General features: G+C 48.7%; 1 protein-coding gene across 1 annotated transcript in view; it reads right to left on the bottom strand.

Moving 5' to 3' along the window:
- Window positions 1-13186, bottom strand: part of DNAH2 (dynein axonemal heavy chain 2) — a 102360-nt gene that overhangs the window by 43274 nt on the left and 45900 nt on the right. The window contains exons 22-38 of the mRNA XM_068977985.1: window positions 12099-12260; window positions 11894-11997; window positions 10749-10905; window positions 10526-10608; window positions 10256-10436; window positions 9467-9605; window positions 6701-6918; window positions 6387-6488; window positions 5936-6061; window positions 5522-5632; window positions 5032-5220; window positions 4458-4561; window positions 4169-4358; window positions 3451-3631; window positions 2367-2494; window positions 1891-2043; window positions 1136-1261 (exon numbers count right to left, since the gene is read on the bottom strand). Of these exons, the coding sequence (XP_068834086.1) occupies window positions 1136-1261; window positions 1891-2043; window positions 2367-2494; window positions 3451-3631; window positions 4169-4358; window positions 4458-4561; window positions 5032-5220; window positions 5522-5632; window positions 5936-6061; window positions 6387-6488; window positions 6701-6918; window positions 9467-9605; window positions 10256-10436; window positions 10526-10608; window positions 10749-10905; window positions 11894-11997; window positions 12099-12260 (2454 nt within the window). The remainder of the gene's footprint in view (window positions 1-1135; window positions 1262-1890; window positions 2044-2366; window positions 2495-3450; window positions 3632-4168; window positions 4359-4457; window positions 4562-5031; window positions 5221-5521; window positions 5633-5935; window positions 6062-6386; window positions 6489-6700; window positions 6919-9466; window positions 9606-10255; window positions 10437-10525; window positions 10609-10748; window positions 10906-11893; window positions 11998-12098; window positions 12261-13186) is intronic.

Here is a 13186-nt window from a genome sequence, read left to right as displayed (position 1 = left end):
CCTTGTTTGTTTTGTGATTTTTGACCAGAAGTTGCTCATTTTCTTAGGCTTTTACGAGAATTCTTTGGGCGTTTAAGTTGAAGTTTCATTCTTCTAGAAAAAATTTGCATTTGTTTCTGCCAGTCGCTTGGGGGAGACACTAACAACCTGGAAATACTTCAAATTAAATTCTAAATTTGAGATTTGGGGGGAGTACACAGTAAAATAAACGATGACCAGAAACCATGTGAGGCTGACTCAAGGTCAGGAAGTCTCAAAGGAGACTCTGCCCCTTCCTCTCACTGCCAACAGTCGTGACAAGCAACTTTCTTTACTGTATGGACACTCCTCAGTGGTGGGTTTCTCACTTTCCCACTTACCGAAGGTGTTTTCCCTTGTGGGCCAAAGTCTATGCACGACTGGGTTTTCTGTTATACCTCAAAACCTGAACTACTTTATCTCCTTTCCTCATGTCTTACATTCAACAAAACCTTTCAGGGAGAAAGCCAGCTTGGCAATTCACTTGCCTCCCTGCTTTTACTTCCCCTCCTCATCCCAGAATTCTTTCTTTCTTGCCAGTTTAGCAATACATTTTAAAAGGTGTTTTTTTATATCTTTATCCAGCATTTTAGTGGTTTCAATGGAAAGGATCACTCAGGATATCTAAACTGCCATATTGCCAGAGAAGAAAATTCCTACACATTCTAGAATTCTCCTCCCCTGGCCCTTTCCATCCCAGTCTTCTCCCTTATCAAACAGCTCCTAGCAGTCTCTCCTCAAAAGAGAGGATGAGGAGAGAGGCAGAGACAGGAGAGGGCTGACGGGTATAAAGTAGAAGGCCAGTGGACCAGAGATCTCCATAAAGTCAAGGAACTGATGAGTAGAAGTCCTTGAGCAGGTGAGTCGGGGCCTGGGGAGTTGAGGGGAGAATGTAGAGTGTTGGAATAAGTTTGCATCATTCCCTAACCACCAGGGAGTCCCACTTTATAGATAAAGTAGCCCAAAGAAAGGGTAACCGTCTTGCTCAAAGTCATAGCCAGTTGAATGGATAGCCAGTGAAGGGCAGAACAAGGCCTGGAAGCCAGGTGTCTTGTTCCTAGGACACCACAGGATCCACATTCACACAAGAGGCCAGGAAGTCTTGGGGATCAAATACCTTGCCATAGTCAATGACCGGCAGCTCAATGCTGGGGAACAGATCTTGCACGATGGCATTGAAGAGGGGCACGTCGATGGAAGTCAGCTTGGCAATATTCATATCTCTCATTGAGAGCAGCAGAACCTGGAGGGGAAAGACAGAGACTCAGGCTGGAGGAGCCAGAGCCCAGCTCTTCATTAGGCCTTTCCTCTCTAGAGGGGTGAGAGGCAGGAGCTAAGAACAAGGAAGGACTTCCCTGGTGGTACAGTGAACCAGAGTCTGCCAGCCATTGCAGAGGACATGCATTTGATCCCTAGTCTGGGAAGATACCACAGGACGTGAAGCAACTAAGCCTATGGGCCACAACTACCGGAGCCCCCATTCTAGAGGCTGGGAGTCGTAACTACTGAATCCAAGGGCTGCAACTACTGAAGCCCAAGCATGTAAAGACCGTGCTCCACAACAAGAGAAGCCACCACAATGAGAAGCCCATGGATGGCAACAAAGAGTAGCTCCCACTCACCACAACTAGGGAAAGCTCATATGCAGCAATGAAGAACCAGCACAGCCGAAAATAAATAAATAAGAAATAACAATGGATACACCCAAGCTAGTCTTGAGCAACAGGACAGGTAGAACTTGGGCAACACCAAGGACGGCTGGAAGAGTGGGAAAACTGATTGAGGGAAAGTAAGGATGTGAAAAACTCCAGTGAAGGCGCAGAGGACCAGTGGTGGTGGTGTGTAAGGGTCAAGACGGCGTCCTCAGTCTACCTCTTCATCAGACAGGTCGGGCTGCAGGCGGCGCTTTTTGCCAGCATAGCGCAGGAGGGAGGTGAGGGCACGCAGGCCGAAGTCATAGTGGTCCTGTCTGGAGAGCTGCTGCACAGCCAGAGAGTAGAGCATGTACACCTTCTTGGCCAGAACCTGGAGGCCAAAACAGAGGAAGGAACCATCCATTTCCTCATAAATCCCTCTGCATTGTGTAGGGACAGTTACAGATACAAGAAGGTGGGTGCCCGGGCATGAAGCAGCTGGAGGATAAGGGATGGGAAGGTCTTGTGAATTGTGCCATCAAGGACCAGTGGCGTGGTAGAGGGAAGACCTCTCTCCTCTGGATTCTCCTGCCCCCATATCCTACATTTCTTGTAGGATAAAATGACTGTGAGGATTTTGGGGGTGTTTCTTGGGCCCAGAGGGTAATCATGGATGAGAAATAAAGTATCGGAGACAAGAGATGATCAGAATACCTTGCAGTTGCCAAAGCCTTCCCCAAAAAGAATGATTTCTGCAATAAGTGTAGAGTCGGGCACCACCATGGCAATTGGCCGGAACATGGATTTAAGATTGTCAGGAAGCTCTGTGCGGCCAGCATAGCCTGGAAAACAGCACCACGTATTCAGAATCCATGAAAGAGTAAGCAAAAGTGTTGATTGTTCAGTCGTGTCCAACTCTTTGAAACCCTATGAACTCTTTGAAACCCTCTCAGGCTCCTCTGTCCGTGGATTCTCAGGCAACAATAATGGAGTGGGTAGCCATTCCCTTCTCCAGGGGACACTGCTTCCCAAAGACCTACTTCCCCATCAATCCCATTCTCCCCATTCTCTGCTTCATCCTGAGCCCTATCCCCAGCTCCATCTCCAAGATCTCTTCCTCTCTCATCTCAGCCCTGGCTTTTCCCACACCTCTCTGCTCTTCTTTCCTACCCCTGGCCCTTTCCTTACTTGCTGCAAGGCCCTGCTTCAGGCTCAAATTACAGAGCTGTCTTGTTCCCATCTCTCCAAGTTTCATGGATTGGGTGGGCCAAAAATTTGTTCAGGTTTATTCATTAAGATGTTATGGGAAAACCTGAATGAACTTTGTGGCTGACCCAATATAACTCACTCGGTGCTAATAGAAATCGCAGCTGTTTCTCTGATTCTTTTAGTGCGGAAGCCCTTTCCTGTTTTCTCCTAGATCCTACCCACAGAGCTGTTCCTAGGCAACAGTGATGAGAGACCCTAGGCCCTGCACTTCAGGGAGGTTCTCTCATCTGACAAAAGGGATGGCAGATAGACCAGAACTCTAGGAGCTAGTTCAACAGAAGAAAAAAGCTAAGTACCTTGAAAGACTAGGATGACATCTATGCACCCGAGCCAACACTAATCCCTTTAGGAAAGACAGTAAGGTTTCTTCCCCTTCTCCTAGAAATGCATGTGTTCATCCTTTTCTCACACTTTGTTGCCTTTAGCAGCATTGCACTTGGCTAAATGCACTGGCCTGGGGTGGGGGAGAGGGAAGATGCACTGACATTGGCCCCCAGGAGCCCCATCTACTCTACTCCCAGGCTCTTACCAGGGTTCATAGTGATGAAGATCCCACAGGACCACACCAGATTGATTTCAAAGCCCTCGAAATAGAAGCGGGTGAGGCCAGCAGCCAGGGCAGAGAGGATGGACAGGATCTGTTGGGCCACCACTGACAGCACCTCCACATTGATGCGGTTAAATTCATCAAAGCAGCCCCAGGCACCCGTCTGTAGTTGGGGGAAGGAGGGGCAGAGTTGCTGGGAGGAAGACAAGTGACCCTGGACTGGGAAAAACTAGAAACTGTGACTAACCTATCCTCCCCCTGAAGTGTTTGGCTAGAAACAGTGGCCTCTAAAATGAATGTGTGCAAGTATGCATGTGTGAGTGTGTGTGAGAAGGGGCTGTGGTAGTTTTGTAGTTTCTGGCCAGAACTTTCCATCAGACAGGAAGGATCTAGGAGAATGCCTGAGAGTCGTGGGTAGGAAAGAGAGCAGGGTAGGGAATTTGTGGGTGTTGAGCGCCCCCAGCATGAACGACTTTACACTAGTTCTCTTACTGAATCCTTACATAACCTTCTGATTATGCAAATAAGCAAAGTGAGCCCAGGGAAGCGCAGGGACTTCCCCAGTTGTAAGAACTAACTGAGGCGATGCAGTGTCATCAGTTACAGGGCACTGAACCAGATCTGGGTTTCAGCTGATTTTCTGAAACTAAAAGATATGGAGGGGTCAGGCTGGTCCTGGCCAGGCTGGCAGGATGCTGACCTGAGCCAGGCCTGAGTACATCCGGCCCATGGACTTATAGTCCAGGCCCTCGGAGCAGTTGACCACGATAACGTATATGCCGAGGGCCTTGCCCAGGTCCTTGACCGTCTCGGTCTTCCCTGTGCCCGCGGGACCTTTGGGGGATCCGCCTCGATGCAGGTGCAGGGCCGTGGTCAGTGTCATGTAACACCTGTGAGTGGAGGGCAGGATTCAGGCCAGACTCCTAGAAGCCTGGGCTCAGCTTTCACTGCCCCTACCCCAAGCACCCCATTCATTCCCCACGGCCGACCTGTCGGTTAGGGGGGTGATGACGAGCCGGCCAGAGTTACCCAGGTACTCATAACCATACTGGAACTGCGTGTTGGTCTGACGGATCATACAGTCGTCAAGATCCTGGGAAACAGGGCAGAATAAGAGAGAGGTGGGCATGGAGGGAGAGTCAGGGCTGTGGCTGAGAGGAGGGCTGGAAGCATCAGGGAGAAGACTGGGGGCTCTGTTTAGAGTTGGAAAGAGGGATGGGTTTACAGCTCGGATGGAAACTGGCAATTGCGCTGCACATGTCCAGCCCAGTCCATGGCAGCAGCTGCTGATTAAGGGACACCTAGAGTGCCGTCTATGGGGTCGCACAGAGTCGGACACGACTGAAGTGACTTAGCAGCAGCAGCAGAGTGGGCGCTCCCTGGAAACAGGCCTCTTCCCATTCCTGATGTGGCAGATCCAAGAGAGAGTTACCAGCTGGATTAGGGTGATGGGAGAGGACTGAGGGCTGGCCTGAGATATTACTCTTTTTAGAGAACATGAATTTCATCAAAGCGTCAGTATCGGGTTTAGGGTACGAGAATGGGAAGCTGGCCCTTCTGCACCTTCTCCCAGTAGAAGCGCAGTTGGCTGAGCCAGTCGAAGGAGCTGACATCCATGAGGCCACTCTTATAAAGCTTCTCCAGCACATCCCGGGCGTGGACTTCTATCGTCACCAGGGCCACAATTTTAAGGCGCATGATCTTGGTCAGGTTCCCCCTGATGGCCTCAGAGTACTTATTCAGTATTGACACCTGTGGAATGAGGCAGCGGGGAAGATGGGCTGAGCCACCAAACCCTAATCGCTTTTGTCCCAGCCTCGTTCTTCTTCCAGCTTTGATGCTGACCCCACCCTCACTGCAGTTCCTGACCTTCAACATCAGCCCAGGGAGACATACTTCTGACCCACCTGACCTCTCCTCGCTGGACACCTCCCATAATGCACCCCATTCTGACCCCTTCCCACCAGCTCATCACTAATTCTCACTCCAATGGATCAGCCCCTCCTTCCAGCTCTGATGCCAGGCCCTTGTCATTCTAGTGGTGTTTCCCCACCTGCTTTTTCTTCATGACCTTGAGGATCTTCTTGTCTGCCCGCTCCTTAGCTGTCAGCAGGCACTTGGTGACATCGGCTGTCCACTGGATCTGACTGGCGGTGATCACCATCTGGGGCACGTGTGGAGGCTGTATTCCAAAGGCCCATCCCTGGCCACCCACACAGCCCAGCTCCCATATCCTGGCTCATTCGAAACCAGGTGCTTCTCCTCTCAATATGCTTGACCTCTTCTGGAGGGTGGGCACAGGCCTAAGTCAGCAGCTAAGAGTCCAGCATGCAGGCTTCTGGGTCACAGCCCAGGACAGGGGGCAGGACACCTGCCTTTTTGGTGACTCCAGACCCTGTCTTTACACTGGCTGCTCCCTTGTGGCTCCATCCTTCTTGTTCCCTCATTTCTACTGACCCCAGCTCACCTGGCCAGCCCACTCCTTTACCCACTTGTCCCTCTTGTTGAGAAACTTCTTGAGAGCCAGGCGACAGTTCCGGAGAAGGTCCTGGAGGGTCACCCTCATGGTCCGCTCCACATCGCCAAGCCAGGACTGGGGAGGAGGCGAGAACAGGATGGCTCGGCCTCAGGGCCAGAGTAAAGAGTGCCCAGAGCAAAGGTGATTGGGAAGGAGGACCCCGGGGCTCTGGGGCCCAAGAGAAAAGTGGGAGCTGGGCAGCAGCCGGCTCGAGTCCCTGAAGGGGATGGAGACCAGTGTCAGACGGACTTTCAGGAAAGCATGGTGGAGGTTAGAGTTTTAGGCATGGCAGGTGGGAGGCACAAAGTGACTAAGGCCCCTTCACAGAGATGGTCTCTCCTCATAGAGCCAGCAAAGTTAGAAGAATGAGCTTGCTTCTTAGACCCTGGCCACAGCTCACCTCCACAGGCCCTTCCAGAAGCACTGGGTGGAGGAAATCGATGTATTCACCGTCACCCGAGAACATTCCCAACGCTTCCCATTTGCTGCCGGGTACCCCAACCTGCAGAAGCAGGAAGCTGTTGAGCCCTTTGGGGGTCATTTCTGCCCCTCCCACCTCCCCCTCTATATTACCAGTTCTAGAAAGTTCTGTCCCAGATACCCAGAATCATTACTATCCCCCTAGGAGGGGGATGGTCTCCTCGGAGGCCGTGAACTCACTGATGTCACCATCCCTCCCCTACCCTCCTGCCCATCGTGGCCACCTCCACCGACCTTCTGCATTCTCAGCAGTTTGATGTTGTCAAAGCATTTTTTGAGGTGTGGCTGCACAGCCTCTGGGTTGCGGGACTGGCCCAGAATCTCCAGGAGGTCATCATTGGACAAGAAGTAGAAGCGGGGGAAAATATGGCGCTTGGTCTCTAAATACATATCCAGGGACTTCTGGATGTCTTCAAGGATTGTGTTCATTTCTATCAATGTGTCCAGGAGGCCTGGGGAGGAGAACAGTGAGTGACATTGGTCGTGGCCCTTTTACCATTGCCCTGAGTAGATCTGCAGCCTCCAACCATACCCACTCTGCCAGCTCGCGGATGCTGGGGTGCAGACTGCCATTTGGTTTTTGGAAGCAGAGAAGTGTCCCCTAATCACTCTTTTCCCATCCTCCTCATGAACTCATTATTAAGTGTTCATTATACACTATGGTATATATTATACATTATAATTAATTATGCATATATGATTCCATTAATATAACTACATATCCCATCAGTCTCTTTCCACCAAAGAAGTAGGGGCTCTGCCAATCATCCCAAGAGCTTCTGAAAGTGAGAGACTGTTCTGCCCATAAACAATTCAGCAAGTTAAATCATTAGATTTAAATACACATCACATGTGCACAATGAAAAAGGTCCACCATCACTGGGACTGCCAGTGTTCCTCGTGATAGAGTGAAAAGAGTTCTAGAGGAAATTCCCTGGCAGTCCAGTGGTTAATACACTGAGCTTCCACTGCAGGGGGACACAGGTTTAATCCCTGGTCATGGAAGTAAGATCTGCAAGCTGCTGCTGCTGCTGCTGCTGCTGCGTCTGCAAGCTACATGGTACAAAAAAAAATGCACCTGACTGGGAGGCAGATGTGGGTCTTTCATTAATTAGCATGTTGGTTAACCTCAGGGAGGTTTTACCTCTTTGTAAAATAGTAATAAGATCCACCTCAAAGAATAATTCGTGCTATAAAATAAACCGTGTTCACATCTATAGGTTCTCAATAATGTTAGTTTCCTCCCAGAGTTAGATTTTGATTGGCTTATCCCCTGGTCTTCCCAGTCTCTAGCTTTATGAAGAAACTATGGATGCCCTAGAGTCTGAACTCCAAGGTGACCCTCAGGCCTTCAAGGACAGAGTCTACAAGCCATTAGAGCTTTTGAATGACCCCCTGATAGCCCCTGGAGACCACAAGGAGACCTGGTAGCCATAGACAACAGGGGTTTGTTCTGTGTGTTCAACCAAGAGAGAGTGTTGCTTTTATGGCTCTGCTTATACATTGACTTAGCAGTAGCAGTATACATTGTTCTAAAATGTAATTATGTCAATTATCTCAAATATTATTAATAAAAATTCAAGTTCTCACTCAATTTTGCACATCCTAATACTTATATATTATCAGAGTAATTGAAATAAAGTGTTGTTTTTTCTTTAATGTGTAGAGTTAAGGTTCTTGGGAAAATTTTTTCAATTGTCAGATTGGCCCAGGCAAATAAACAGGTCCTCCATATCCCCTGCCAAAACTCTTCGCAGGCTATCTATCCACCCATCCATTGCCCAACCTGACTTTCTGGTTCTTTACCCCTACTGACCACAAATAACCAGACCTCACCATGTATGCCCACATCTCCCCCTATCTCCTTACCCAATCTCCATGTCTATCAAAGTGTCTACATTAAAGACTAGTTAATCTATTAATAATAAACCAATTAAAGTCAAGGTAATAACAATAGAGCCTAGTAACCAAAGATTTTCTCTGTGCCATTTAATGGGATAAGTGCTTTATCTGCATTATCTCATTTACCTACATCATCTGATTGAATGGACCACATAGAGAAGAAGAGTGATTCCTTAATCAGAGTTTTTTGAGACACAGTGCTAATAACAGCACTATCTTTATGCTAGACACTGCGCTGAGTGCTATACACTCCTTTATTATCCTCACAAAGACCCCAAGAAATAGTTATCATTAACCACTCACTGTGGGAATTCCCTGGCAGCCCAGTGCTTAAGACTCCATGCTCCCAATGTTGGAGCCACGGGTTTGATCCCTGGTTGGGGAACTAAGATCCTACATCTTGCCTCTGGCAGGACCAAAAAAAAAAAAGGTAAGATAAAATATGCTCCCCGCTCCTGACACACATATACATATACTACAGGCAAGGAAGCTGCAGTATGGAGGAAACAAGCTGCCTGAAGGCATGCAATCAGGAAGGCAGGATTTTGAACTCAAGTCTGTCTGATTCCATATTCCATCCTCTTCACTGCTCTACTGTACTCTGCTCAAATATGTGTTGAGTTTAATCTACAGAACTACTATGTAATGCTTAGAAGAGTTTAATCTACAGAACTACTATGTAAGGCTTAGGACAGTTGGGTACAATGGTCAGTCTTTCAGTAAATGAAGCATGTGGGGGCCTTCCCTGGTGGCTCAGTGGTAAAGAATCCACCTGCCAATGCAGGAGAGATGGGTTCGATCCCTGATCCAGTAAGATCCCACATGGCAAGGGGCAACTAAGCCCCTTCGCCACAACTGCTGAGCCTGTGCTCTAGAGCCAGGGAGCCACAGCTACTAAGCCCTCGCGCCGAAAGCCTATGCTACACAACAAGAAAGTAGCCCCTGCTCCCCACACCTAGAGAAAAGCCATGGAATAATGAAGACCTAGCACAGCCGAAGATAAATACAATTCTTTTTAAAGCTTTAAAAAAACATGAAGCACGTGGCCTTGACCTCACACACACAGAGCACCCGCCGAGGCTGTGTCAGGGCTCAGACCTGGATAGTGGGTGCTCCGGAGAGCGTTGGGGTCCTTGTTCACCCGGTCCATAATGGCCTTCCAGTTGCCATTGACTTGGTCGAATAAGCCTGATTCATTGGGCAGCTGCTTCCGGATGTCCTCTCCCAGGAAGATGTTCTGAAGGGCCAATAAGGGGTGTGAGAGGCTGTTTCCCACACCCTCTCCACTCTCTGCTCCCTATGCTTAGACCAGAAGAGACAATGAAAGAGAAGAAGCATCAGAACCAAAGGGTGAGGGGGTCCCTGGTGGTTCAGTGGTAAAGAATCCACCTGCCAACACAGGAGACACGAGTTCGGTCCCTGGTCTGGGAAGATCCCACATGCCGCCAAGTGTCTGAGCCAGGGAGCCATGACTATTGAGTCCAAGTGCCCTAGAGCCTGTGCTCTGCAAGAGAAGCTGCTGCAATGAGAAGCCTGAGCACCGCAACGAGAGAGGAGCCCATGCAGCAGTGACAACCCAGCACAGCCAAAAATAAATTAATAAGTAAAATTAAAAAAAAAAAGAACCAAAGGGATGTCTAGGTTCTAGAACCAAACCTGGGATTGGGAGGCCAAGTATAAGGGTTCAAGAAGAAAAATGGAAGGAGAACAAAGGCTTTTCAAGGAGGAAGCTGAGGGTTCAGATGCTTAGGTCCTAGATGAAAAGTGGCTTTAGAGGTGGGACAATGGAGCTGAAACTAGGGCAACTATCTAGATCCTCTGCAAAGAAAGGAGATAGGATATCTCCTATCCAGGGGATATAGGGAGAGCTCAGGCGGTGATCCTAACCTCGAGGTACATCCACTGGCGCTGCACTGTGAGCACCATCTCAATCACTTCCAAGATGAGGGAGAGGCAGCGCTCCCAGTGGTCCACATCTTTCTCAAAGGCCTTGACAAAGCGAGATGCTTTCATGGTAGACAGAGCCACCTGGTTATCTTCCAGGGCCTGAAATACTTCTTCTGTCCCTCTGGGGTGAAACGTATCAGAATCATAGTTCATCCCCACCTGCCAAACCTGGTCCCCGCTCTGCAGCCCAGGTCCCACAGCCTTGTCTACCTGAGTCGGTGATGGCCCTTATCCTTGTAGGGCACTATGTCAAGCTGAATCACATCCCAGGTCTTGGCAATGTTCTGTAATGCCTGTGGGGGACAGACCAATCAGATACTGAGTCCCCAAGGGTAACAGGAGCTGGGAGGGACCCTCAGATCATGAAAAGCTGGAAGCCTTTGCTCCAGAAAGCTGAGGAAACAGGGGAGTATGGGAGAGGACTCTGTCATACCAGTTCTATAGCCAGCTCTTTGGTAGCTGAGGCAGAGATCTCCCCAATTTTCTCTACGTGCTGATCCATCCCAAGCTCCACGATCTGCTCCAAGGTGAAGCTTTCTGATTCCTGATCAAACTCACGTTGGACCTCATCCCTGACCTGATCCCAGTGCCTGTAGGCGGGGACAAAAGGTCAGATCAGCTGGGGACAAAAAGTCAGCAGGGCCTACCGGGAAGTGTGAGCATTGCTCCCTAACTTTCTTCCATTGGGATATTATGATTCCGTGCCTTTATTAATCTGAGATTCAACAGATATTTCCTAAATAGGCTCTAAGATCCCATTTTAGGCACTGTGGGGAATACAGAGATTGAGTTGCTGACTCTAAAAGAGGAGTTCAGATGGATGATCGCAGGTTTACTAGAGATGAGGTGCTGGGCCAAGTGCTCTACATGAGGCATTTCATTTTAATGGTCACTCTATAAATGTTATTCCACTTATAGGTGAAGAAATTGAGGCTTAGCGAGGTTAAATAACTTAAGCAAATAAAGTGGTTAGGTTATACTTAATCGTATAATAGATATTAGTGAAGCACTGCCAAAAACATCATGCTAGAGGCAATAAAAAAGAACTAAAACTATTTACTCCTAAATGGATATACAATTATTAAAATACCACATATGAAATAGTCTATGCTAGCCTCAACAGTTTCAAAGTCCTCCTCTATAACATGATAAGTTCCAGATGCATTAAAAGAATTAAACTTGAGAAGCAAAATTATAAAGTATGCGAAGAGAGTACGGAGATACTGCATTGACAGCTCTGGGATTGGCAAGGGCCTCTTAAGGCACAAAAATAAAAACCCTAAAGGACAAATGTTAGACTTTGGACTACAAAATTCAGGCTTTTGTGGGACAGAAGACATAAAGTAGAGCTATGATAGACAACATAAATTGAGAGGAGACAGAAGGGAAAGAGCCAAGAAGGCCAGAGAACCCAGAACAGTGTGACAGACAGGGGAAGGCAATGGGCTCTTGGGAAGCCTCCTTCAGGGTGTGTGTTGGTGGACAGAGGAGCAGAGCAAGGTGGGAATGCGATGGAGGGAACAACCGGGAGAACCAGGTGACCGCCAGGCCAGACCAGGGTGTGAGGGGCAGCCTCACCGCTCTCGAAGGGCGGGGTTTCTCAGGTCCGAGATGAGCGGCATGGTCCTCTTGAACTGCTCTATTTTGGAGCGAGTGGTTTCAATAATTTCCCAGTTTCGGTCCTGAGCACAAGCAAGAGACGTCAGGAGACCTGCCCTCCTTTCCAGCACAGCCCGCCTTCCTCAGTCGCCTGCCCGCGGCCCTCCACCCTCGCCTCACACACCTTGTACTCTTTGGCCAGTCTAGTGAGGCGGCGAAACAGCCCGTGGGCCATGGTCTCCATGGCCTCTGTCTGCAGGGTCAGGAACCGGCCCATCTTCCACTGGCTCCAGTTTTCCTCCCAGTCTCGGGTGATCTCCCAGACTTGCTGCAGCGCGTCCAGCTCCTTTGGGGCCCAGACCAGACAGGTGACAGAGTCAGGCGACTCCCACCTTCCTTCTCCCTGACAAACGCCTCCTCTCATCCACAGGAGATTTTCCCTCCCGGCAACACAGAGCTGCCTCCCCCTCAGTTCACACTGTTTTCTCCACTCTCTTGCTTTAAGAGTGCCTCAAGGAACAAGCACTTGAAAAGATCCTCAGTGCCATTAGTCAGGAGGGACATGCAAATCAAAACCACAGGGAGATATTTCACACCCACCAGAATGACTAGGGCCAAAAATAAAGGGAGAAGTGTTGACAAGGATGTGGAGAAATAGGAACCCTTGTACACTGCCGGGGGAGCGTAAAATGGTGCAGTTGCTCTGGAAAAAACAGCTTGGAGGTTCCTCAAAAAGTTAAACACAGAGTTACTATGAGATCAACAATTCCACTCCTATGTCCATACCCACAGGAACTGGAAATGGGAACTCAAACATATGCAAGTACAGGCATAGTCAGAACAGCACTCCTTACAGTAGCTAAAAAGTGGAAACAACCCAAATGCCCGTTGACAGGTTAATGGATAAACAAATGTGGTATATCCATACAATGGAATATTATTCACCCATAAAAAGGAACGAGATACTGACACATGCTGCAGCATGGATGATCCTTGAAAATATTAGACAAATGTAAGAAGCCATACACAAAAGTCACATATTGCATGCTCCCATTTATACGGAATATACAGAATAGGAAAAATCCATGTTCAGCTGACCATTAAAAACCATGAGGGTGAGGGACACCAACCCTCTATGCAGTGGAAAATCTGTGTATAACTTATAGTCCACCCTCCATATCTGCAGTTTATCTACATCCAGTTTCCCATCTGTGGATTCAACCACACATTGTGTAGTATTATAGTATTTACTATTTTAAGATATCCATGTAT

The sequence above is a fragment of the Capricornis sumatraensis genome, chromosome 8 (genome assembly GCF_032405125.1).
Source record: "Capricornis sumatraensis isolate serow.1 chromosome 8, serow.2, whole genome shotgun sequence".
Taxonomy (NCBI): Eukaryota; Metazoa; Chordata; class Mammalia; order Artiodactyla; family Bovidae; genus Capricornis; species Capricornis sumatraensis.
The sequence above is the reverse complement of the archived record's forward strand: the minus strand, read 5'-3'. Positions and strand labels throughout refer to the sequence as shown.